Here is a 27,140-nt window from a genome sequence, read left to right as displayed (position 1 = left end):
ATTGGATTGACTCGACCCTATTTAATTAACCTGACTCGAATATTTATTATCACAAATTAACTGTTATCTCAAATAACTTGAAACAATCCACCTGAAAATGAGCCGCTGCCAGAATAACTCGACCCAAATTCATGTAAGGACAAACAACCAAAATCCAAATATCTGTAACACCCATGTTTTTAGAGCCTTGCTCGATCTAGTGCTCGACATAGTGGTATCTTACTCGATCGAGTAGTAGTCTACTCGATCGAGTAGGTCCTTTAGTGTTTATGCAGACTTCTGGAGTTTGTCACTCGACCGCGTGAAGAGTTCACTCAACCGAGTGACATGTCGTTGTCACTAAAAACGCGTCTAAGTTTGTTGTACTCACCTTATCTCTTTAAGCCTCACTTTTCAAATTTTCTCTCCTAAAATCACTCCTCACCTTATCACTAAACCCTCTCTAAATTTCCAACCACCCATACTACATCTTATCCACAAAACCTAAGTAGTTCATTTGAAGATTCACCCTATAATTCTTGCCTTTTGTTCATCATTTGACACTTGTAAGTTTATGTTCATCTTTATTAATGTTCTTTAATCTTAGTAAATCCTAATTATTACTAAGTACTTATATTAAGGGATTAATTAGGGTGATGACTAATTAAATGGGGTAATTAGTGGTTAATTACTATTGTTATTGCTGTAGTATGTTTTGTGGTAATAGTTAGCTATGGATTATGTAGGAGGAAACTTCATTGATGAGCACTTATAGTCGTTTCTAACTCGAAGTTTGTGGATGATTAACAAGAGGTAGAGTTTTCCTACTTAGCTTTGGTGATATAAATGCTTATTTGTGCATTGTTTAGCATTAGTAACATAGTAGATGCATTATAACACGTAATGATGACTAGGGTTTGATGGTAAATTATTGTTTGACAATATTCATATATGTGGAAATTTTGGTAAGTATGTCTAGTCTCACATTTAAAAGATGAGTGTGGCGGAGATGCGTATGTTGAGGTGGATGTGTGGCCATACAAGGAAAGATCGATTAAGGAATGAGGTGATTAGGGAAAAGGTAAAAGTAGCGCCAATAGAGGACAAGATGATGGAAAATCAACTAAGATGGTTTAGCCATGTGAGAAAGAGACCTATGGACGCACCAGTTAGGAGGCTGGAGACTTGGAGAACTGAAAAGGTCCATAGAGGTAGAGGGAGACCGAGACAGACATGGTTGAGAGTGATAGAGCACGATATGAGATTTTTGGGGCTTGAGGAGAGTATGGTGACGGAGAGGGCACGATGGAGGGAAATGATACATGCGGATTTTTAACATTTGATGTTATTCAACAGATTTAGTGTTTTTATTTATTTTATTTATAAAAATTAGGGTTATTTCATAGGAATAATCCATCCTATGGGTGCCCTGCAAATAACACTCCATCCTTTCAGTTACTCCAATTAAATCCATCCTATTCCCTCGTACTCCAACAAATAATTGAAATAATTGAAAGGATGGAGTGTTATTTGTTCTTCTCTTCTTTATTACACCTTTTTACCAACCACTTTCTTATATATTTTACTTGGTTTACTTTTAGGGTATTCCGGATCCTTAAATTCTACCTCGATTTTCAAAATCGTTTTGGTCTTTATTCTCGATTTAAATTTTAAGTTTTTATAAATGAAATCCGGAATTCAATTTTAAAACCTTTAAGTTTACCTTGACTTTGTATTATGTTTCGCTCTTTTTTTTCGCATTTTGATGTGTCCGTTCACCCATAGACAGTTCTAAAAGACGATTCATGTCAGCCGACCCCAAATCATTTTGGGATTAAGGCTCTGATGTTGTTGTTGTTGTTGTATATGGCTAGTCTCACATTGTTTGACAGATTGCATTATAACATGTATATGAAGCATTTGTACAAAAGGGTGAGTTAATGATGAATCGAGTTTATGTGTATTTTTAGTGATGAATTGGTACAAAAGGGCGACTCAAAGAGTTTTGTACAACCATAATAAATCAAACCGAGTTTATATGTATTTTTTTCGAACTTTTATAATTTTTAATTTATCTTTAAATTCATTGTTGTCAAATGCGTATGTGAAAAAGTACGACCCGTATTAATATAATATTTTATGTAGTAATTATATATAAAAAAATTATGCGAGTATTAGACTATCATTAAGTCTCTCTTAAGACGATAGTAATCGTCCTAAAATGAATACGAGTCAAATAATATTCCTACTTGCATATACCTGATAATTTTTTTTGTTATTAACATCCTCCATTTGTTTTATTTACCATACTCGACCCATTTTAAATTTAGATAATTTAGAAGGCATTTGGGTTAACAGATCAAATTGAATTGGATATTTGGAATGGTGAATAAGATTTTTTTTTGGTCTAAACCATCCGGTAATCCGGACCACATTGGGCCGACTAATCCAGATTTCGGGGCATGTCCAAAGATTACGGTATTTAAACCCTCCCAATCGCAGTTGTGGGGGATCGATCCGCAGACCTCCCTACCAAGGGTAGCCCCATGCTACCACTGCGCCAACCAACGATTGGTAGGAATGGTGAATAAGATAACATATGAAGTAACTCGATTACGAAATATCCCAACCGGCAACCATACATTGAAAAGACTCAAATCCATTCCGTACCGTTTCAACAACCCCAACTAAACACCCCTAGCCCTAGATGCTCACTACTCACTAGTCACTATATCCAATGGGACGATTGAAATCATCAATCAATCAATCAGCCAAGAAGCATCTAACACACACCAGAAAATATTTTGTACACAAGCTTTGACAAAACACAAATTCTTGTAGACAGTTGAGTAAATTATTATCCTAGACTCCTAGAGTCATCATCATCATCATCATAATAATCATAGGTACGTGGGTTAGGTCGGGGCACTTCGGTTATTTTATTCCCCTAAAACTCGGACCTATCACAAGTTTAACCAGACTTGGTAGATGGGTTAGGTCGGGGCACTTTGGATAGGGTTATTTTCGGGTCAACATGTAATCGGGTCATTTTTGGGTCGGGTCACTTTGGTTCGGGTCGTTATGGGTCATGATTTTACATTAATTTAGTCATTTTGGGTCAATTGCATCATTTTGGGTCACTTCGGGCCGGGTCTCCCCGGGTCTATCGAGTCACTTTCGAGTTATTTTGGGGTTTTAGTTCAGCCTTACGCCTTTACCCAATTGGGTCAATTTACCAGATCTATTTACAACCATCTATTATACTTAACCCGTTTCAAGTTTAAGACGAATATAGTCGTCAACCTTAATTGTTTACCTAGTAAAACTCATGAAAGACGTCTTCCACTAAATTAATAGAAGACATAACACAAAAACTTCCTCAGTCCTCAACTCCTCACCCATCTGAAGTTTTTGTGTTGTTTACCTATTTAATTTCCTTATAAAAAATCTGACTTTTCACCTTCACATTCACATAAACTCCTCTCTCTATGCAGGTTCAACCTCACTTTTTTTCACAGTCTTTCGCTTTTCTGTCTGCATGTCCCCTCTTCATACTTTTACCGTTTTACCCTCAATTATTCTCCTTATTTCACTCCTAAAAAAGGGTAAATTTTCCAAAAATTTCTGAAAATCCGTTGAAAATTCTTGATTTTTTTCACATGGGTTTTATCAAAAAATCATTAATTTCACTCAAATACTCCTACATTGTTGTAGTACTAGTAAATCTTTCTCTTTCTCTCTCTTAGCATTATCAATTTACCCTCGTATAAAAAAGTAATTTTTTTACTGTGCATTGTTCTCTGGTTGTTCCGCCATTATTACCCTTTGTGGGTAAATTTTTTCACTATTCAAGGTTACCCTTTTCTTTAATCTTTTTAATTCTAGTATTTAATTTTTTCAGGGTTTTGTTACATGTCGATATCGTCATATGGTACAACATCGTTATCATTGTTATTATTAAACGAGGTGTATTACAACGTAGGTTAAAGTTTGTAGTATGCATACAACGGTCTTATATTCGATTATTTGTCTACAGAAAAAGTATTGGTTACTGTGATATGGGTCCAATTACTTTCATATTATTAATTAATGAGTAAATGTCAATTTCCGTTTTAAATTGATGAATTGAATTCTGTTTCTGTAATTAATGTTGTCAATTTTTCTTACTTTGTTTCTGTAATTTTGATCAAATGTAGAAAAAAATCTAGTTTTGGTATTGATAATTTAAGTGTACATTTTTGTGTAATCCACCGAAGGAAGGTTAAGGTTATTAATTGATCTGGGGTTCATCCGACTCCCCTTACCACACAATTTGCGGGAGTCATTGAGGCACTCGGGTAATGTTGTCATTGCTGCTTAATGAATTGTAATGTATTTTGTGTTTTAGAGGAAAATGTAAATTACAATCCAAAAAAATTACCAAATGTTCATAATTCTTCTGAATTACTCCCTCTGTCCCGGTAATTTGTTGTCCGTTTCCATATTGGGTTGTCTCACTGGGTGGTTGTCCTTTCTATTTTAAGAATGAACTTGATGAACTATTTGATCATTCAAACTTCATTTGTTCCACTTGTCAGTTAGTACTTGACCCCTTTCTCTTTTCTTGGTCTTTGTGCCAAAACCAAAGGATAACAAATGACCGAGACGGAGGGAGTGGTATCATATAATGAATTACGTGCTTTAGCTGGCCCTGGGCGGTCTCGGCTTGGACTGGCCTGGTTCAGGGTTGTAATCTGGCCTAGATTCGCGGGTTGTTGGGTTCTGATTTTTTCCGGTTTGCTATGAGTACTTTGGTTATGGTAGGCTAATTTGGTAGTCTGAATTTTGATTTAATGCCTAGTTAAACTAATACTCTCGATCTCTTTTACCCCGCAATTTGCAGGAGTCCTTGAGGCACGGATTTAATGTTGTTATTGATGTTTTTTTAGACTAATACTTTGTAGGTTTTTCTGATGTTCACCCTTTGCCTGCTGTGTCATATCTATTTATAGTTAGTAGACTCGAAAAATGTGGCAGTAATTGCATTAGAATAACATTAGTTGGTTTTGTTTGTTGCATCTTGTATGCATGTTTTTAGTTTCAAATTTGGCGTCTTTTAATCGTCTCTGACAAGTAAAAAATAAAGTTGCTGATTTCTATTTGTTGCAGATTGAACCGTTGTGTTGTGGTTTGATTTGTGGAAAGTAAGAATGACGTCTGTACCAGTAGGCAGGAGAACGCGGCTTCAGCGAGCTAAGCAGGAGTTGAATAAGGAGAAAAATAAAGGTTGGTTCCCTACAAGAAGGACGCGGAGTAGCACGAGAAAATTTGGTAATGTTGGTCTAGTTAAAGAGGAGGAGGATGACGATGAGGATATTATGGTGGTGGATGAAGCTGAGTATAATAGAAGGGTTGCCGCTCTTAAAACTACTTCCGTCACTCAAAGTGGAAGCGTTGAGAGGAACCGAGATTTGGTTAAGGATGATAGTTGTAAGAGTGACAAAGATGACGATAACATTGCAGAGAATAATGTTGATGACGATATTAATGAGGAGGAGAAGGATTTGAATGGTCACAGCTATATTAGGGTGGTGGATGAAGCTGAGTATAATAGAAGGGTTGCTGCTCTTAAAACTAATTCCATTAAACTAAGTGGAAGCGTTGAGAGGAGCCGAGATTTGGTTAAGGATGATAGTTGTAAGAGTGGCAAAGATGACGATAACATTGCAGAGAATAATGTTGATCACGATATTAAAGAGGAGGACAATGAGATTGCGAAGGGTCATGTGACCTATTATGAGGTTAGTGACGATTCCTTGGAAATAATGGAGGAAAAACCGAACTCTGATTATAGCTGTGAGAGTTCTGCTGTTACTAGTTCCGACTCAGATGATGAAACCATGAATATCCACAGGGTAGCCGAAGATGAAGTAGGCAGTTCCACTGAAAAAGAGATTGATGAGATTGATAATGTTGATAGTGGTGATCGTGTTAGGGATAGTGACAAATTGAAGTGCAGAGACAGAAATGATGAGAAGAGAAGGGAGGGAGTTTCTACTGATCTTTTGTTCGGAAAAAGAAAGTATGATGGGTTGGTTTTGCCCGTGGCACCTGAGAATAATGCCCCAAAAGATGATTTTGTGGGTAGAAGAACGAGGTCTCATTGTCGCATAAAGTTGCCTAGGAAGAAAATAAGAGATGGAACTGTTAGTTGCCCGGTCACTATTGATGATTCACAGTCATCCTCAGACAGTGATAATGATGATGGTCATGAAAATAGCCATAAGCCTGATTACACCAATGCTTGTGGAAATGTTGGCTTTAGAAAGAGACGCAGGCTACGTAGGAGTACTTATGTGAGTACTTATGCAGAAAGCAGTTCTGAGCCTGAGAGCGACTCTGATCCCGAGAATGGCCCTACGCCTGTTCCTGAGAATGACTCTGATCCTGAGAATGACCTGATGCGTGATCCTGAAAATGACTCTGATCCTGAAAATGACCATGATCCTGAAAATGACTCTGATCCTGATCCTGAAAATGACTCTGATCCTGAAAATGACGCTGATCCTGAAAATGACCCTGATCCTGAAAATGACCCTATGCTCGATAATGACCCAAAAGTTGAGGCTGTCCATGAGCCTTTGGATGACAAGGGACGTGAGAACATTGATTTTAGAAGGAGAGGCAGGCCACGCAGGAGTACTTGTGTGGAAGGCAATTCTCAGCCGAAGAATAACTTTGTACAGAATGGCCCTATTCTCGAAAATGGCTCTAAGGTTGAGCATGTCCCTAAGCCTGTTGACGATAAGGGATGTGAGAATGCTGTCATGAGAAAAAGAGGCCCTATTCTCGAAAACGACTCTAAGGTTGAGCATGTCCCTAAGCCTGTTGACGACAAGGGATGTGAGAATGCTGTCAAGAAAAAAAGAGGCCCTATTCTCGAAAATGACTCTAAGGTTGAGCATGTCCCTAAGCCTCTTGACGATAAGGGATGTGAGAATGTCGTCAAGAGAAAAAGAGGCAGGCCTCCTAAGATTAGGATCCTGGAGAAAGAGTGTAGTCCTCCACGGAAGAAGCAAAAGCTGAAGTCTAGCAAGGTTGGAAACATATTGCTCAACGCTATTTTAGAGAATAGTAATACAGGGTGGGAGTCACCTGCATGTTCCGTAACAGGAGCATTTGTTCCCTTGAAATTCAGTTTTACGTCCAAGAAGTCACTGCCCGAGAAAACCAAAGAGGAAGAAGAAATAGAAGGACTCTTCAATGATCTAGATTTTGCTCTTAGAACTTGCGATGTTGGCTGCTCAACTTCTTCTTGTTCGGTAAGGTTTCATATATCAGTTATTTTAATCAGACATATTCTGTTATCTTCTGTTAGCCAAACCAGCTACATGTGTTACTGTTTTCAGGAAGAAGATGTTGAAAACGATGATGTTGATTCTGATGATGGTGCAGTTGTGCAAGGCAAGCTGTGTTGCCGAGGAAAGCACTACTTGATTCTTGATGACCAAATCGGTATTAGGTGCAAATACTGTTCATTCATCAAGCTTGAAATGAGATATGTCACACCAGATTTTGTAAGTCTTTCAATGTTTCTCACCTGTTTCCCAAATTCCGAATTTCTTCAACTCTAGCTGTACTATCTACTAGTAGTACTTCATTGTTCCATTGAATTGTTTACGTTCTAAAAGATATGTGAGGAGAATTTTGAAAAACGTAAACAATTCAATGGAACAAAAGAAGTACAAAATTAGGTCTGGGTTTGGGCAGGATATGTCATTACCTGATTCAGTTTCTGTCAAAAGTTTCCGAGTTTCTCATACTTTGCTCTTCACTTCCATTTTTTTTTTGTTTTTGTTTTTTTTTACCAATGCTGCATTTAAAGCCGTCTAAACTTGCCTGATCTGCAACCTGATATAGCCTGGTAGAATCTGCTCCTTTCACCCAATCGCCTTCACGACATTTTTTTAGGTCCAGTCGATCCAATTCACTACATTTCCACTATTCTTGCCATTTTGTTAAATTGTGGTGTCTGAAAAAGATGCCAAATCCAAGAAATGAGATCGTATTATTAAGTACTGTAGAAGTCGTAAATTTCAATATTCGGATAGAGGTGATCTGTGATCGTATACATGTACTATAGTTTAGATAGAGTAAGGCCTTAAAAGTTTTCTGCTTGTTGTACTGATATCCCTCTTCATTCTATATGCTCCGCGGATTGTGACAGATTACTCTTGGTTTTGCATGTTTAGGACACCGATCCATTTGGGAGATCAGGAAACAAGAACAATCGTTTGTTTCCTTGTGACGGATATAAGGTTGCTGTCTCTAACGGGTTAAATCTTCCTGACTTTGAATACAACCTTGAACATGTTCATTCAGATAATGCTCAGGGTACGGTGTGGGATCTCATCCCGGGGGTAAAAAAGTCTTTATACCCTCACCAGCAAGAAGCATTCGAGTTTATCTGGAGAAATGTTGGAGGAGCAACCAAACTAGATGAACTCGGTAAACAAACGAATTTCCGAACAGGAGGGTGTATCATATGCCATGCACCAGGTACTGGAAAGACCCGTCTGGCGATCACCTTTCTTCAATCTTTCATTAAGAAAAATCCAATGTCAAGGCCCGTCATTGTTTCTCCAACGAGTATGCTTCTTACATGGGAAGAAGAGTTTGCCAGGTGGAAAGTTAAAGAACCATTTCACAACCTGAACAAATCGGAACCTTCTGGCAATGAGGATCCGGAGGTTGTCAGAGCCACAAATAATGTTAGGTTGCAAAAGCTTTGTTCTTGGGCCAAGGGTAAGGGTATTTTAGGAATTAGCTATCGGCTCTTTGACGAGCTTGCCGGTGAGAGGAAGGGCATGGATGAGAGTATCAAGAAAGCACTTCTTGAGCAGCCGGGTATCTTAGTATTGGATGAAGGACACACCCCGAGGAACAATGACAGTAATATCTGGAACGTCTTGACTAAAGTCAAAACAAAGCGAAGAATCATCCTTTCGGGGACCCCCTTCCAAAACAACTTTGTAGAACTGCATAACACACTTTCCTTGGTCAGAGAAGAGTTCAGGAATCCGCTTTTATTAGGCAATTACATAGATGAACATAGAAATATTGCGGAATTAAGGAAATGGATGAAACCGTTTGTTCATGTCCATAAGGGGGAGATCTTGAAGAAGACTCTCCGTGGATTATATCATTCTGTTGTGTTTCTAAAGCCATCTGATCTACAAAAAACCTGCTGTCTGCAACTGTCGGGAGTAAAATACATTATCGAAGAGAATCATCTGGTTTCTGTCGCTTGTGTTCATCCCTCGCTTTTAAATGTGTGTAACCATGTGCCTGACATTATCGACAAGGGATTATTGGAGAAGCATAAGGAGAACCTGGAAGTCGGTTTGAAGATCAAGTTTCTCTTAGAACTCATTAATCTAGCTGTAGGGGAAAAAATCTTGGTGTTCAGCCAGTATTTGCAGCCCTTGAATTTCATTGCAGATTTGCTGAAGTCTCGGTATGATTGGTCCGAGGGAGAAGAGTATCTTTACATGAAAGGGCAACAAGCCACAAAGCAAAGACAAACCTCTATTAATCGCTTTAATGATCCAGGTAGCGAGGTTAGGGTTCTTTTGGCCTCAATAAAGGCGTGTGGTGAAGGAATTCATTTGGTTGGTGCCTCGAGGGTGGTCTTACTTGATGTTGTTTGGAACCCGTCAGTGGAAAGGCAAGCCATCAGCCGGGCTTACAGGATTGGACAGCTGAAAGACGTGTTTGTGTATCATCTTATACTCTCGGAGACACTGGAAGAAAAGAAGTATCACAAACTTTTGAATAAAGGCCGTCTTTCTGAATTGGTTTTCTCTGAGGGCGACAAAAGTGAGAAAATGATAAATATGGGATCAAATATTTCAGAGGATCGGGTTCTGGAAGAAATGATCCAAAATGAGAAAACAACTGATATGTTTGTGAAGATTGTCCGGGAATCTGGAGCCGACCAACTGATCAAGAGCTTTAATCCTGAAAATCAGTAGTGTACTGTGTTAACTGTACATATTGGGTTTCAGCTTGTTGTTAAAAGAACAAGTTTCTTCTTATTTTTCTGAAATCAGAAAAAAAATGTACAAAGAAACTTGTTCTTATAACAGGAATCTGCCAACAGTACATCCTTTTTTTTTTGTGTGGAGAAGACGGCTTGCTCCTATTACACCCTTATGATAGGACCCTTCCGCGTACCCTCTCCTTGCAGGGACGCCATCGTGCACTAGGGCTTTGGGCTTCCCTTTTTGGAAGGATCACCTGTTTTGCTGTCAAGTTCAGGAAATCAATTATGTGACAGTTGCTGTGTGATGTGCTTGTGTATTTTTGTGCACAGTATTTTAGATTGAATGAGCTTGAACTTGCTCATGTTTTTCCCAAGACACTGTAAGCCATGATTATAAAATAAAATAGTCTCTCCGTTCCACTTATATCGTCATCTTTAAATAGTCTCTCCGTTCGACTCATATTCTCATCTTTAAATGTTGAGTTTATTAGTTTATCCTTCAGAATTACGAGTAAATGTAAGCGAATGTAAATGGCATGAAAGTACTGTATAATTTTCTTTCTCAATCTCGGAGTGCTCGCACGGACGATCTTCAAAATTGCATTATAAATAATATTTATATTATTATAATTATAATTGTAATAATTTATATATAAAAAAAACTGAGACTACATGTATTTACAACATAAATTCGACCAATCGACCCTCTTCTGTCAACCTAGAAAATGTCTGTCTACAAGAACTAGGCCAATCATACAACTTAACCGATTTGACAATTCATTCCCTGAATTTAAAATTTATACAATTTTGCCAGTCATATCCAATGACTCGTATATTTCACATTGTGATCGGTTCGTAACTAAATTCAGTTAATGAGAACGATAAAATCACTTGCAGGAACGCAAATGGGGGAAATGGGGAAGATTTGCAAAGCGATAACGAATGAGGAAAGAAAAAGGGTAATTTCCTACTAATGAAAAAGAAACAAGACAACAAAACCACTACATTATAATTTCATCAGTAACTTCACACATTAGAAGTATATAGCTTACAAACGCTCTTGGATAGGCAAACACCTAAAACTTCGAATAGAAATGACAGACGGAAGTGCAGTACTGAAATTGCTATATTTTTCAAAGGCAGACTTGTACCCAAATATATATCATTAGCCCGTTTCCTTGCAGCTTGAGAAACATCTGATCTTCAGTAATTCCTCGTGTCATAGAGTCCAAGCCGTGTATAACTCCTGCAGTTTGGATATCGTCTCTGAATCATGGCTTGTGAAGTTTAAAGCCAAACACTCTTGGTGTGTAGCTCTGACTTGGTTTCTGAGGTTTCAGATGTGGGTATGTCATCAAAAACAGGTGCGGAAACGTCGTCCCGAAATATGCGCCATCAACATCTAAATATCGTCAAGGTAAACATGGAACTGAAACATAGATTATTATAAATGGGTGCACAGGAATAAACTGTACCGGGTGAACAAGAAGAGAATAATACAAAAAAATAGGAACATATTTTTTTTTAAAGAACTCAAAACCGCTTAACTATCAGATTTCAAAAATGGTTTCTTGTTGCAAGTTTTTTTTATATGCCAAAAAAAAAAAACCGCGTAACTATCAAATGCAAGATCTACTGCCCTAAATGCAAAGCTGCTTATATGTCAAAAGCAGCTTTGCATTTATAATTTATAATTGTATAAATTATAAATGCCAGTCATATCCAATCACTCAAAACCGCGTAACTATCAAATTTCAAAACCGGTCCATAGTGTTTTTTTGCCAAGTGACTAGGTAACGTAACTAATTGAAAGAGAGATTCATCCTACTAGGTATTGTACCAATTCCTCTTCATAGAGACCTTGAGAAGAAGCATAAACTCTAAACAGCTTGCCATTTTCCATAAGATCCGAAATCTCAGCCACACTAAGCAGTAAGCACGGGTAAAAAAAAGATAAACAGTAGAGGTCGCACACCAGAGAAATAAACGGAAAAAACTTTGAAGGTAAAAGGTGTGAAAGAATCAAATAAAGGATACTGCCTTGATATTTGGACCTGGGGTAGTAAATATCTTCACATTTAGGGCAGTAGATCTTCACTGTACTTGATCGAGGAAGATCAGACTGCCCAACAGGAAGGCAAGGTTGTCCAACACAGAAAGCCCTAGGACATCTCCCACAATCATAGTTTTTGAATTTCTCGAGCTGTATGTTCCCAACATAACCAGTTAATACTTTTGCATTGTTGCTAAACAATCTTACGTCTAGGGAAAAAGAGTAATTCTCACCATTGCAGCCAAGCCTTTGCTGGTCAATATGTATCGAGCATGAATTAAACCATATAGCATTTCTGCTGCAGATTCAACTAGTTCATTTTGTTCTTCAGTGAACATATCACCTGTATAACAGTGACACGTATTACTTGTCAAGAGGCCAATAACGGATTTGACATTTAGATATTGTAAAACTTCATGTTCATAAGTAATAATAACTCAACTACACCTATAAAAGAACATTTTAGTAACCATCTTTATAGGGTCTTTTGGTAGATATGCGTTTTAACAATAACTTAACCGCCTTACACAGGTACACAAGTTTTGTGCCAATCAAAAATACATAAAAAACACATCCTGCACTGTGCACAGCAGTACTATGACAACAATGTCACAAACTCATGCATCTCAAGCAAGCGGTGATTATGTACAGCTTTGACTACGAAATAGAGAAGTAACTTACCGTGTGAGGATTCCACATCCAGTATCAAATCCAGGGCATAATCATAGTAAGGAACTTGACTGCTCAACCCACAGAGGTTGAAATCATCTTGTATGTAATCATCATCTACTTCACAGAAGAACTCATTTCCCCGCAAGTTACAAAACCACGAAATCCAAGAAGTGTCATCACCCTCTGAACCACTGACATCAGATTCTTCGCTATCGGTTTCTGATTCATCTGCAAGTCAATGAATGTTTAAATACCATTGAAATCCTACCTTTCCTTAAATTAAAGATGCCACAGAAAAAAAGAATGTGTTGAGGATTTGGTGTTAGACTGTTTTCTATTAAAGTCCACATGATGCTTTAACTAAATAGAACTACAGTTCTCAAAAATCCAGAAACAGCCACAGCTTGACAGACCTGTAATAACAATTAACATTGTTCTACACAAAATTAAAAAAAATCTGAATCACAGAGGGCCCTACAAACCAAGTACAACAACCTAGTAATAAACTTAAAATGCCTATCGATCTGATCTTTTGTTCCATGATACTCAGTCCGTCAGTCGCCAGCTCGGATATGAGCAAGAACGAGACTTTCGAAGCTTCACAAAAGCCTCAACAAGCAATTATAAGGCATGTAAAACAACAAAATAAACAGAGAACTGTGCATAATTATACAACGAAAAATTACTAGCAAAGAAAGCTCTGATGGAAAGTGATTCCACCATTACAGTTGCCCTTAGCAAACTAACAATTACAAAACAAAGAAGTAGCATTCACAAGATATATCGTTCTTCATTTAAAAAGGTGATGCAAAATTCGACGATGCAAGAGGATCAATATTTTGCGCCAGAAGAGCCTTATTTACAGTAGAATTTACAGATATTCAGATTTGAGAGAAAACTGAAGCATAGAGCCATAGATGGGTGAAAGAAAGGGCTGAATGAAGGAGAGAGAAAAAATAGAAACCAAGTTGGGACTTGCAATATCCTGAGCCTCAAGGGCATCATAGATTCGTAGGCAGCACCCTGAATCTAATGTGTTGAGCCTCATCATCGCACACACGGCCTGGAAGCAGTTTCAGAAATAAGTAAACTTTCAAGAACGAGAAGGAAAAGCTCAGCTGAGAGATGCCCATTTTCAATTAGGCGAGCCATCAGCTTAGAGCCGGAGTTGTATCCCCTCTACAATGGGATCTAAGAAGACTATAAAAGTTAAGACAGCAAAGGGCTCACTTGGCTTGATTACAACTTCCCAACTAAGAAATATCAAATCTTTCAAAAACTAGAGGTGGCAAACTGAGCAGTCATTTTCATCTTTCCGAGACTAACTTAAGATTAGGTAGCAAGAGCTATCATCCATGTCTACGTATTGCTGTTGCATGATTCAATGTTTCGGTAGTCCATATAAGCTACTAGGTCAGGTCAAACAGGAAAAAAAAATGCTCACAAATGGAATAACTTAGCTAGTTCACCAATGTGATTCCAATATTGGCTATACGGATCAAGGGCCAGCTGACCGAAACCCCTAACAGCACTAACTTGGCATGCACAAACATTCGGAAACTAAAAAATGGAACAAATAAGCTAATAATCACGCAAGCATGCAACACAACCTTAAGCATCAAAACTGATAAAACTGAAAAATAAAAGAATCAAAACAAGGAACCTTTATCCCCAAAACTTAAGCAAAAACACGCAAGCAATGCTAAAGACTTTCAATTTCAGGCCTTGTTCCCAATCTTCTCTCACATATATGGATGTCAAATGCTAGTGATTACCATATACTCCGTATTACATTGTTAGTTTGTGAGACCAGAAGATCGTAAACAACCTGAAAGTGATTGTCCATAACATTTAACCCAAAAACATACTAAGACAGCATTAAACCCATGCTACTATATCAAATACTTCCCCCGTTCAATCCATTTCACTACTTTACTAAAACCGCGCTAAATGAAATGCATTACTACGCAAGAACACATCAATAACAACCAAATTACGAAGCAATGTTAGAAAAAGCTCAATCAACACAGTCATATCAAACAAACCCTCCATTCAGTCCATTTCACTACATTATAAAAACGCCGTAAAACAATATGCATTACGACACCAGAACACATCAATAACAACCAAATAACGAGGCAAAGTCGAAAAAAACACAATCATATCAAATGCTTTCACCATTCAATCCAATTCACTACATTACTATAAACGCGTAATTACTATGCCAAAAAACATAAATAACAACAAAATTACGAAGCGAAGCAACGAACCATCAGAGCACGGGTTCTTAGGGAGAGAAACTGGCTGTTTTCCACCAGCAATAATTGATTGCGTAGCTCCGGCAGATAACCGACTATCCTTAGCGTTACTATTCAATCCTTTCGACGTCGAAGGTGACGATTTTTCCAATTGTTTATCCAACGCTTCGTTTATTCTTTTCCGATCCGCCATTTCCGAAACCTTCGATCCTCCTCCTCTTTCCTTGTACATTTTTCCCTCTTTCTTCCGCAAATGTTTATCAATCACCCTAATTCTCGCAAAAAGGGGCAATATTTTCAATCTAATCACAGATTATCGTGAAAATTTAGTGATTAAACAGTAGAAATCTCAAAATAATCACTAAATTCAAAGTAATAATGATACAACGACGGATTAACCTGAAAATCGGGGGAAAATTAGGGTTTCGGGAAAGAGGAGAATGAAATTGGGGGAATTTCGGGAAGAGGAAATCGACGATTAGGGTTTTGGAGAGAGAAAAATTGGGGGTGACGAGAGGAACCAAGGTTACCTCTGTTTCTCTCTCTACAATTTTTGGTTTCTTCTGAATTTTCAGGATTTTTTTTGGGGACCCAGGTTGAGATTTTTTTTCCGGTTCGAGTCGATTTGTTTAGTCGGGTCAAGTTTAGGCCGAGGTCAAGTTAGTTTGGGTTGGGTTGCGTTATTATGAATTGAATCGAGTCTGCTTTTGTTTGTTATTGAATTGGATAGAATGATATAGCTAAAGTTATCTTTTCTCATGTTTTGAGTCGGGTTTTGGTCGGTCATGGGTTCAACATATATTCACTCAACCCAAATCAAACACCCACTTACGACGATCATCTGGTTAGTTGGATTTCTAGCTCGGTAAGACCTTTGACTGAACGATCAATTTCCCACTAGTGTTAGGGCTTCGGAAGTCTTAACACGATTTGTAGTTTGTAACCGATAAAGATAGGGAAAGGGTCGAGGATTAGCGAAATGAAAGAACAATAAGTCTTCCTTGTGAGTTGTGACGGGTATATCCGTCACAACCTTGTGACGGGTCAAATATCACCCACTTGAGTAGGTAAGACAAAAGTAAAATTGCCTACGGAAATACAAATGGCTCGTCTTTATCTACCCAAATGAGTTTTATTTAACCGTCACAAGCTTGTGACGGATATCGTCCGTCACAAGCTTGTGACGGATATGAGATTTGGAAAAATGAGCAGAAAAATCTCCAAAGATAATATACTACAGGTGTATCATCTAGGAGACTGGATTTGTTACTGTAACAACATAAACTTTTCAGCTCCTCCGCATGTCGAAAACATCGAGAAACTGTTCGTGACACACAGAATATATGGTACAGAATTTAATCAACTGTAACTTTAAGGATATAATAAGAGATTCAAATAAAGGGCAGGAATTGATACTTTTTTTTTTTTTAAAAGTCAGCTGATTGATGCTAAAGATATCAGGATAAAATATTACTTTTACAAGCTGTACAGCTCATGATCAGTGAGACTGTGATGCTATTTGCTAACAGTATAATGTTAACATCATCACCCAAAATAGACAGCATATAAAATACATGGCTCCGAAAAGTAATTTCCCCTTCATATCGCTGTCCTCATTGCTGTAATTGCTCGACATGCTGGGTAATTGCATCCGGGCAAGAATTAGCTTGGAGAAGCTCCAAACGGGTGAAAGGCGGAGCAAACTGTAGTATATAGTCTTCATCTGCGATCACGACACCAAAAACCTTACTTTGTGGAATAGGAATGGTATATTAAGGAGTAGAAGAGAATGCTTGAGTTTGAGGCCTGTTTCCGACACTCCAAAAATAATGTGAAAGTGAACTTACTTTCTTTAACAGTACCGTACAGCCAGCACAGGACCTCATCAGTGAATGCTAAGCACACCCCACCCTGTCATTCCATGAATCACACCATTGAAATGAGAATCAAAATATAAAAATTAAAGCGGGCACCACGACTGGTTTGTAAAGGTTTTGAAGAGTGCAACAACCGTATTTTGAGGTGGTGCCGGCCAAAATATTAAAATTCGGTATGATACATGATTGCGAATCGGCCACTGTGGCCTGATCCGAATCATTTTGCTATAAATGCAGACAATATAGACTCAAAATACGATTGTGGTAAACTTCAAACCTTAACAACTCTGCCACGTTTCGGTGCCATTGCCTATATTTAAAGCCATTTAGTGGTGGTATTTTAACATTTTTATGCCAAGACCGAGAATCCCTCGTGACGACCAGTTCCAAGATCAAGGCTAAAACAAATGGTTATTACAACCATTAAAGACAGTATACCATTTTTAGCCATTTAGGCCCAAGAAAAGTACAAGTCAGAGTGTCATATAGTCAACTTTGTACGTTTTTCTGCAACTTAAGGGGCCGAGACAATGAAATATCATGGCTGCTACTTTTAGCATAAATATTTCACCTGCCAATAATTCTTCATCTTCAGCCTGTGATTAATGTCTTTTGTCCTCATTCTTTCTGTCCGAACAATCCGCCCTGAATCATCCCTGCGCAAGACAAGAAGTAAACAGACTTTGCTAGTCAATCTCCTATGGCACCTCGCAAATAAAAGACATACAATGAATAGAGTTGGATTGATGTATTAATGGATAATGGAGTGGCCTCACAAAAAATATTGTGTGCGACTGTCTAGTTTGAGAACATGTAAATTTGAAGTCTTCTGGCAATGACAGATGTGAGTCTGACACGAAATGTGCTTTATATGATACAACGAACGATTTTGACTGATATTGGCAGACTGATAACAACAGTCCATCTCAGGCTCAAAGAGTAATATGATAAAATTGCTGATAGGTAAAACAAATTCTATCACAAAGCTAGTGCTAAGCATTTTTTCTTCATGAATCACATTGACGGTGACAGCCACCGTACATTCTTTCTTTTTCAACAAACAAGTAACTAGATGTTGCAATGTCTTTTTTCGAGACAAAAAAAAGGTAATTATACATGCTATCCCCTATGCACAGGAAAGAGCAGTACATGGAGTACACAACTGAGCCAACACTCAGCAGATGCAACAAGTTCATAAAAACGGTCCATACATAAAAGAAGATCAAAAAAAAAAAAAAAAAAAAAAAAAAGATAAATAAAAACTGAAAGATAATACTTTGCAACAGATGAGTAATTTACCTAAAACCAACGACAATATAGGGAACACCAGCCAAATATGATTGGATCTGAAAAAGTGATTTCAACAATATTTGATATCAGATGGCTGTCAGCTGGATCTCAAAGATGAAACCCGTCAAACAGAAACTCAAGATTGTTGGCATAATAAGACAATAAACTAAGCTTACCCAAAATTTGAGTAACTTCTCCCTTTCATATCTTTTTTCAGTGTGATATTCCAACTGTCAATCAACAGTCCCAAGATAAGTTTTTTTCATAATAATGAGAATTAACTAATGAAGCTTCCAACCACTTCCGTTTCATTCCTTCCCACCCAGCCAAAGAAATTGGAAGACATAATGTGAAGATTTACAAAATTCCTTAATACATACCTCTCGAGATGTCTTCAACTCCACATAAAACCTCCTTCCATCATCAGTTGAATCACAACAATCTATTTCAGCACCCACTAACAGATGATGATTGCCAAGTTGTGTTTTAATGACAGAACAATACTCAACATTAGCATCTATATGATGTATCCCCTCTCCAGTATCTCTTCTAGGATCTTCAGTGGCTAGGGACTCAAAGCAATATCCCCAATAGCATCTAGTTGAACAAAATAGTTGAAAGTTAGATAAAACTTTCAAAGTAGATTTTTTGTTTATGTATATGAAGCAACATAGGTTAACTGTTTTATGCTAGGTCAACTCACTCGGGACTCAAAGCAATATCCCTTTTCATGCAAGTGTACCACCTCCACTAAAGGATTTACAGCTAAAGAACTGACACGTCCAGAAGACCACAACAAGGATAACGAAATTTAGTATGCTACCTTCTCCGATCCAGCTCAGTCTTTGGCCTTTCCGGTAGCTTGTGAACATCAAGATAGACCACCCCCTTTCTTTTATGCACTCCCATCTCCCAAGGCTCATTCCTGATATAAGCAGTGGCCATGATCTACAGAAAGGGTGCAAAATAAGAAGATTTAGTTTCTCACTGAAATTACAAGTCTAGTGAATACGAAGTTTTGTTTCTACTTTCCTGACCCGAAAAACATCAGTACTGCTTCGCAAAAGCAATAGCATAGAGTAGTACGACAGCTTTGTAAAACGAGTTATAATTATCACCTCTTTTGTACATGGGTGTCACCCCCTTGATCTCCGTTAATTAAATTTATCTCTTACTTATCAAAAGAAAATAATCATCGTCTCTTTCTGGGAATACTTCAAACAATTCACAGCAGAAGGAGAAGCATTCCTTTAACACTGTTAACGTTACCAATATTTCTCATAAGGAAAATTATCAAAGAAAATTGTCATTTACCTTATTGAGGTTATTGCGATAAGTCTGCAAAGAAAAAAAGGGGGAGATTAAGCACAATGGATGCCAAAATACTATGGGATGCTTGTCCACCAATAAAATAAAGCACAAGAAAGAGAGCTGTACTTACCACAAAATGCATATTCTGAAGAGGAATACGTTTGTGTCTTATGCAAGCAAGAAAATCACCAAAACCCTGAGAGCCCAAATCTGGTTTCTGGACAATTAATAACAAGCTGAGCTTACATTCATCCCTAATAGTAAATTTGTCACTGCAGTTTACTTTAGGTCTTTATGTTTCCTGTTTTAGATTATATTAAAATAACGGACAGCTGCAAAACCAATTGTAGAATATAAGTTTTATACACATATTGCATACCCTTTTTCTCAATAAAAGTATCAAAGCCCTCATTCAGATCCGCTCCAACATCTTCGCTTATAAGACGCTTGAAGAGTCTCTACAAAAAATAAAATGCAACAATTTGTAAAAATTTCGCGATTAAGATATCATTGATGCTTGAATAGTTGAATGGCATACTGGTGGAAAATGAACTCCTAACAGATCTCGTGACTTACCAGGCTACTATCATCAAACAAGACTTCGCCTCCTCCAGCACGACTATAGCAGGCAACTTCGCAAGGCTATTTAATCAAATTGTCATAAAGTTGTACTAGCAATCACTAGTTAATGGAAAACTATCATTGACATGGCAATCATCAGGTAAATTGTAGCTGTCCAGTAACAAAAAAATACACTTCTAAATCATGGGTCAAGATAACAAATTACTTGTACAAACCAAATAAAATCACATCCAAAAAGCTAATAAAGAATTTCACTAGCATATACGAAGTAAATTTGAAGACCAAGTTGTACAGAATCCAACTCAATCTACAAATCATATAATGTAAGCTACATTCTACAAAGTAGTTTATTTTTTTATTTTAAAAAAGAAAGGTAATCAAATGAATGTGGAGGTCTGGAGCTTAAGAGGACAAGTTCAGTAAGCTCGGAAGTTACAGGTGTTTTCTGCATTTACATGTGTTTCCATGTCATTTGAAGGGAAGTAACTCGGATCTACTAGGAAGTTATCGCCTATAAACAGCCACTCCACGTGGAGACTAACATTAATGTACAAAAATTACCCATCATGAGGGAAAGATAATTTACTTCTTCAAACTGTGTAACTTTTCTTGACAATGTTTCATCGACATTTGCAAATTTCAATTCTGAAACAAAGCGTTCGTCTCGTCTATTAGGAAACCTGGAGCCAAAGCCGCCATAATCTTGTCTTCCGGGATATCCAGGCCGAGGTAGAATGCCAGCACCTCTATCGTTTTGGAATCGACCTCGGCCTTGGCCTCGGCCTCTGCCACGGCCACCTCTATGTTGATAATTGTTATTCTGAATTGGAGGTAGTACTGCAAATGTAATATATAAAGACACTGTTAGAGTTAGAAAAATTTCCAACAAAGATCCACGTAATTCGATGGGACTTTCCAGCCTTTGTTTGGATACGAGGACAGCGGGGGAATGGAATAAGGGTGTTTTCCTCCAAATATTTCTTATGTTGGAAGGATTTTGATCAGGCTGGTAGAAGGGAAAATAGATCACTCATTTTCTCCCCAGATGCTTCCATCCAAACAACAGGTCAATTATAAGTTAAACCTTTCTAAAAATACGGAAACAAAAAATTTAAAGGTCAATCCAAAGTCAACAAAATAAATGTCCCAAGTCCCAACTCCCAAGTTGATATCGTTTGATAAGTTTAGCTAAAGTAGGCAAAGGGCATACATTTCAGGATACAATTCAACCAAGAGAAAAACCGTGTTTGCACATTGACGAAACATAAAAGGGTTAAGCATCAAACTGTAGAATTTAACTGAAATGACAATGTCACCTCAACAAAAATCGATAATTTGGCTCCAAAGTGAGAACAAGCATACAGAAACAACATACTCCCTGCGTCTTTTTATATATGACGTTTTGCTATTTCGAGGTGATCCTTTGATTTTAATATTTACAAAAATATATTTGTTCAAAAATTATAAAAATTATACCATTAAATTTCTTAAGAAAAACTCTTTAAGCATACATATCATAATATTTAATCATATATTTTGAAAGATAATGAAGAGAGAAGTGAGCGTCTCAAAATGTGAGAATGACATGTATTAAAAAAAAAACGGGGACTATATTTTTAACCACCAAAAACCGGCATCAATATGAATAACCGAGCTTCAAAGTCTAGATTTACCTCAATTGGTAAGTTACCAATAACATTCCAAGGAGTACCGAATTTTTAGACCAAATAAACATCATGTAAAGATGACCCATGTCTCAGATTAGAGGAAAAGTTGAAGGGCAGGCATCAAATTCATCTTCCACTTCGGCTTCCCCCATTTCTTCCGTCTTGCCAGTCTCATCGTCTTTAACCTCATTCTCCTCGTCTTTCTCCTCTTCTTCCACCTCGTCTCCCCCTTCATCTTCTGAGGAGGACTCGCATTTATTAACCGGTTTTGTTCTCTCCATTGCCATTCTCTATCGAATTGGTAAATGAGGATATTTTGGACCATACGGTTAAGAATAACTTTAGGCCAATTTACCCCTTCAATTTGATCTAAATACGAAAAGTATTTCACTTTTGCGTTTGCATCGGAACTTGACAATAAGACGAAGTTTAGCAAATAAAAGTGTATTAAATCCCGTACTTGAAGTTTATTTTCCTCCGTCAACTTTGTCATAGTGATACCGCAAGCAGGTCTTTTTTAACCAAAAACTCTTTAGGGGTGATGCTTTTAAAATCCTTTATTTTTTTAGCGAGCTTGATGTAGCACATAGGAACCTTGGTAGTAGTAGTTGTCGGCTTTTTCAGTTCCGTGCCACCTCATTTGAGCCCAAGTAGTTGTCGGATTTTAAAAGCCGACAACTACTACTACCAAGGTTCCTATGTGCTACATCAAGCTCGCTAAAAAAATAAAGGATTTTAAAAGCATCACCCCTAAAGAGTTTTTGGTTAAAAAAAACCTGCTTGCGGTCATCATTATGACAAAGTTGACGGAGGAAAATAAACTTCAAGTACGGGATTTAATACACTTTTATTTGCTAAACTTCGTCTTATTGCCAAGTTCCGATGCAAACGCAAAAGTGAAATACTTTTCGTATTTAGATCAAATTGAAGGGGTAAATTGGCCTAAAGTTATTCTTAACCGTATGGTCCAAAATATCCTCATTTACCAATTCGATAGTAGAATGGCAATGGAAAGAACGAAAGCGGTTAATAAATGTGAGTCCTCCTCGGAAGATGAAGGGGGAGACGAGGTGGAAGAAGAGGAGAAAGACGAGGAGAATGAGGTTAAAGACGATGAGACTGGCAAGACGGAAGAAATGGGGGAAGCCGAAGTGGAAGATGAGGTAAAAGTCGACGGGGCTGGCACTGTGGAAGGCTTTTATGAACCTCTCAGAATCCCGGGCAAGAAGAAGAAGAAGACGAAGAAAAACAAGGGACACGAATTCTTTCTGAAATTCTTCCCGATGTTGCTTGAGGTAATATCTCATAATCCCCAATGTATTAAGTACTGTACAACAGCTTGAGTTTGTCTCTTCACCACTCTCCTTTCCAACACTACAGCTGGTTGAAGGTTGTTTTCAGTCGACAACGCTTGCATCCATTCAGGAATGTGTATTTCAAAGAGGCAAATTTCCTCACGAAATTCTTAATTTGAGACACATGAAAGACGTTGTGAATCTAAACATTGTCAGGCAAGGCTAATTTATAAGCAACCTTTCCCACAGTGTCTTCAACCTGAAAAGGCCCATAGTATTTAGGTGAAATCTTCTCATTACTCCTCTGTTGTTGAACTGAGCTCTGCCTGTAAGGTTGCAGTTTCAACCACACCCAATCTCTCACCTGAAATACCCTTTCTATTCTTCCTTTGTCTGCCTGCACTTATACTTGATATTTTGCCTCATTTAGTACCAAGGAATAGGAGGCAGTAGAGACACACTCCATTATGAACTTCTGGAAGTGTGGAGGGAATTCCAGAGCTGCTAGCATTTAACTCAGAAAATCCCAATCAACTGAGTCATATGCTTTTTGAAGGTCAACTTTGATATGTGACATGGTTGTACGTACAATGTATTTGGTTATAGACCAAATAAAGATGACCCATGTCTCAGAATTGACAAAACTGTAAAGGGCAGGCATCAACATCCAAACTTTAACTAAAATTACATGAACCCACAACAAAAACCACCTAAACTGCCTCAAAATTCAATGTTAAGGGGAAAAAACAATCATCAAGAACATGTCAAGCACTAAAACTCACTAAAATGACAGCCCTCAACCAACAAAATAACAAAAAACAAATCACCACTGAACAGAACAGACCAAAATATACTGAAATTTCAGAACACATAAGCACCAAATACACATGACCCATGTCTCAGAATTGAAAAAAAACAGGCATCAAAATCCAAAATTTAACTAAAATCACACATGCCCACAACGAAAACCCCTAAAAAAAGGTCATCAAGGACATGGTAAGCATAAAAATTCACTTAAAATCACCAAATAACCAACAAAATAACAAAAAATCAGCATTGAACAGAACATACCAAAATAATGATGACCCATGTGCATGACTCAGAATTGAAAAAAATGTAAAGGGCATGCATCAAAATCCAAACTTTACCTAATACACACATCCACAACAAAATCCAAAATTACCTCAAAAATACCTTATTCTTTGATTACATGGACGTCAAATGCAAGGGTATATTCCATATTTTAGGGTGTGTTTGGATAGCGAAAGTGGAGGGAAAAGAGAAAGGGAGGGAAAGGGAAATGGGGTGTGGGTGTTTGAATACAATTTCCTTCCAAATCTTTGCTTATTGTGGAGAGATTTTGATTTGCCTTACAGGAGAGAAAATGGATCCTTCCAAATCTCTCCTCCTCCATTTCCCGCATTCTTATTTGCTATCCAAATAAGGATTTGAACTCCTCTACTCTCCTTCCCTTTCATTTCCTTCCAAATCTCTCAATTCAAACACACCTAAAGATATTGTCCATAACATTTAACCAAAACACACTAAGACATCATTAAACGATTTAAACCCATGCAAAATATCAGCAAATAGTAAAATAAAACTACGATCAACACACCATATCAAATGATATACATAACGACGCCAAAACACATCAATAAGTACCAAATTACGAAGCAAAGTTGAATAAAAAAAAAAAACAATCAACACAATTATATCAAATGCTTCCTCCATTCAATCCAATTCACTAGATTACTAAAACCACGACATTACGAAGCAAAGCAACGAACCATCAGAGCTCGGGTTCTTAGAGAGAGAAAGTGGCTGTTCGTCACCAGCAATAGATTGCGTCGCTCCAACCGATAATCGACTATCCTTATTGTTACTATTCAATCCTTTCGATGTCGAAGGCCACGATTTTTCTAATTGTTTATCCAACGCTTCGTTTACTCTTTTCTGATACGCCATTTCTGAACGTAATAATGAAAATCGCAAATAATCACTAAATTCAACGTAATTATGATACAACGACAGATTAACCTGGCGAAAAATTACGGTTTCGGTAAAGTGGAGATTGAAATTGGGGGATTTTGGAGAAGATGAAGGGTTTTAGAGAGCCAAATTTTGGGGGTTCGAGTCTATTTATTTCGAGATGAGATTTTCGAGATGGGATTTATTTCCTAACGTAAAAATTACCGTTTCTCGCTCTCTACAATTTTGGGACTTCTGAATTTTCTGGTTTTTTGGAGACCCAGTTAATGAGATTTTTTTTCCCGGGTTTGAGTCGATTTATTTGGAGATGATGCCGGTAACTTTATTTCGTGTGAAGAAATCCAAAGTCCCATATGTGAGGTTGTCCCACATTCATAAAAGAGAGAAGAATTACCACTTTATAAGGCAAGGGCTACTCCCTCTATTTAGGGGTGGGCATAATCCGGTCCGGAACGGAAAAATGGACCGGTCCGGACCGGAATCTAGTCGACCGGAACCGGAATTAAAAATTCCTGTCCGGTCTCCGGTCCACCATTTTCCAAGATTCCGGTTTCTAGACTGGTCCCGGTCCATGAATCTAGTGGACTGGAACCGGAATTAAAAATTCCGGTCCGGTCTCCGGTCCACCATTTTCCAAGATTCCGGTTTCCGGACCGGTCCCGGTCCAAACCAGTTCCGGACCGGTCCGGTCCAGTTTTGGACCGCTGCCCAGCCCTACCTCTATTGCCAATTGGTTTTAGAGTGGAACCTTCTTAGGCCTAAGTTGTGGACTTTTTCTCCTTCGTTTGGGTGCGACCCAGGACTGTTATTGAATTTAACATGGTATCAGAGCCCATGGTTATGTGACCTGAGATTCATGGGCCAAAGTTTGCAGTCGGACGAGCAAAGTTGCTCAGTTGAATTTGTCCGATCTGAGTTAATATTGGGTCATGTTTAGGAGAATTACCACTTTATAAGGCAAGGGGCTATTCCCTCTATTGCCAATTGGTTTTAGAGTGGAACCCTTTTGGGCCTAAGTTGTGGACTCTTTCTCCTCCGTTTGGGTGCGGCTCAGGCCCGTTGTTAAATTTAACACGTATTTGTTTTTTTGGCGGAATTTGTACTTCAATGTGAGCAGAAATGCTTGCACTAGTTACCGGTCTAGAGAGAGAAAGAATTCTTCATATTGATAAACTTCTCATTCATATGGATAACGAGACGTGTATAAAGTTGGTCTTCGAAGATCAATTGGTTAGTAATAGCCTCCGCACCTAGTCCTTTGCGGCAAAGCGCTATTTCGGAAACCCAGATGGAAGGTTCATATACAACATGTTTTTAGAGAAGCTAACAGAACAAGCGATTGGCTAGCCAATCAAGGAGTAAATTCTACTCCTGTCAGCTTTCTCGAAGCTCCTCCAGATGCACTTCGGTCAATCCTTTGTGAAGATCCTCGTCTAGTTCCTTAGTTTTCGGGTGTTGCTCTCTTATGTACAAAAAAAAAAAGAATTGAATCGAATTTGGTGGTGGTCGCTATTGAATTGGATTGGGTGATGTTTTATTGTCATCTTGTCTAATGTTCGAGTCGGGTTTGGTCGGTGGTGTGTCAAGTGAGGGTACATAGGCCAAGTACTCGACTACGAGTAATGGGTGTTTGGTTTAGGTTGAGTGAATATGTGTTGATATTCCATAATATTGACTTTAAATCGAGGCGTCTCGGACTCCTGGGCTTCTTAATGAATGGCGTTTTCCCCGTAGTGGAAGCGTTGTCTCTCCTCATCCTGATAATCTGGATGATTCGGTTGCTTTTTGGAGCAATTGTTTACTGGGTTATTTTGTTGATTATAGGCTTTTGCGTGCTCATAGTGTCAACAGGGTTATTGAAGATCATTGGGCTACTCGTGGTCTTGTGCATGTAAGGAGAATGGGTGATATTTATGTTATCCATTTTGATGTTTTACAAGATTTAGAGGATGTTCTTCTACGAAGTGTTCTTGTTATTGATGGAGCTTTAATGGTTTTAAAGAAATGGAGATCTGGGTTGGTTCCTAGGTGTGTTACATTTCCTACTGCTCAACTATGGGTTCGGGTATGTGGATTGCCTTTCGAATATCTCAACATGAATACTGCTCAGATTATTGCTCGGCTTTTTGGGGATGACACT

At 38.0% G+C, this 27,140-nt stretch overlaps 3 protein-coding genes across 6 annotated transcripts; 1 reads left to right on the top strand and 2 right to left on the bottom strand.

The window, feature by feature from the left end:
• Positions 1-3,449: 3,449 nt before the first annotated feature.
• Positions 3,450-10,427, top strand: LOC141592757 (uncharacterized). 3 transcript variants are annotated; one of them, XM_074413566.1, is made up of 4 exons: positions 3,450-3,832; positions 5,128-7,280; positions 7,368-7,535; positions 8,211-10,427. In XM_074413566.1, the coding sequence occupies exons 2-4, from the start codon at positions 5,169-5,171 to the stop codon at positions 9,990-9,992; spliced, it is 4,062 nt and encodes a 1,353-aa protein (XP_074269667.1). In that variant the 5' UTR covers positions 3,450-3,832; positions 5,128-5,168; the 3' UTR covers positions 9,993-10,427. The 3 variants fall into 3 exon arrangements, with proteins under 3 accessions (XP_074269667.1, XP_074269684.1, XP_074269675.1); XM_074413583.1 differs by lacking the exon at positions 3,450-3,832 and adding an exon at positions 3,975-4,345; XM_074413574.1 differs by lacking the exon at positions 3,450-3,832 and adding an exon at positions 3,981-4,316.
• A 519-nt stretch (positions 10,428-10,946) lies between these two features.
• Positions 10,947-15,746, bottom strand: LOC141592747 (casein kinase II subunit beta-1-like). 2 transcript variants are annotated; one of them, XM_074413552.1, is made up of 6 exons: positions 15,386-15,746; positions 14,999-15,288; positions 12,738-12,956; positions 12,290-12,399; positions 12,041-12,206; positions 10,947-11,405 (listed from the first exon to the last, which is right to left on the bottom strand). In XM_074413552.1, the coding sequence occupies exons 2-6, from the start codon at positions 15,216-15,218 to the stop codon at positions 11,275-11,277; spliced, it is 846 nt and encodes a 281-aa protein (XP_074269653.1). In that variant the 5' UTR covers positions 15,219-15,288; positions 15,386-15,746; the 3' UTR covers positions 10,947-11,274. The 2 variants fall into 2 exon arrangements, with proteins under 2 accessions (XP_074269653.1, XP_074269644.1); XM_074413543.1 differs by having other exon boundaries at positions 14,999-15,255; positions 15,386-15,553.
• A 634-nt stretch (positions 15,747-16,380) lies between these two features.
• On the bottom strand, positions 16,381-25,209 carry LOC141592738 (NAD-capped RNA hydrolase DXO1-like). The gene is made up of 13 exons (XM_074413532.1): positions 24,799-25,209; positions 20,633-20,883; positions 20,041-20,106; positions 19,844-19,922; positions 19,595-19,674; positions 19,468-19,491; positions 18,977-19,101; positions 18,534-18,750; positions 18,330-18,383; positions 18,163-18,209; positions 17,435-17,519; positions 16,834-16,897; positions 16,381-16,709 (listed from the first exon to the last, which is right to left on the bottom strand). Exons 1-13 carry the CDS (start codon positions 24,974-24,976, stop codon positions 16,600-16,602), a joined length of 1,380 nt encoding a protein of 459 aa, XP_074269633.1. The 5' UTR covers positions 24,977-25,209; the 3' UTR covers positions 16,381-16,599.
• Positions 25,210-27,140: the final 1,931 nt, after the last annotated feature.

Source organism: Silene latifolia, chromosome 1 (genome assembly GCF_048544455.1).
Source record: "Silene latifolia isolate original U9 population chromosome 1, ASM4854445v1, whole genome shotgun sequence".
Taxonomy (NCBI): Eukaryota; Viridiplantae; Streptophyta; class Magnoliopsida; order Caryophyllales; family Caryophyllaceae; genus Silene; species Silene latifolia.
The sequence above is the reverse complement of the archived record's forward strand: the minus strand, read 5'-3'. Positions and strand labels throughout refer to the sequence as shown.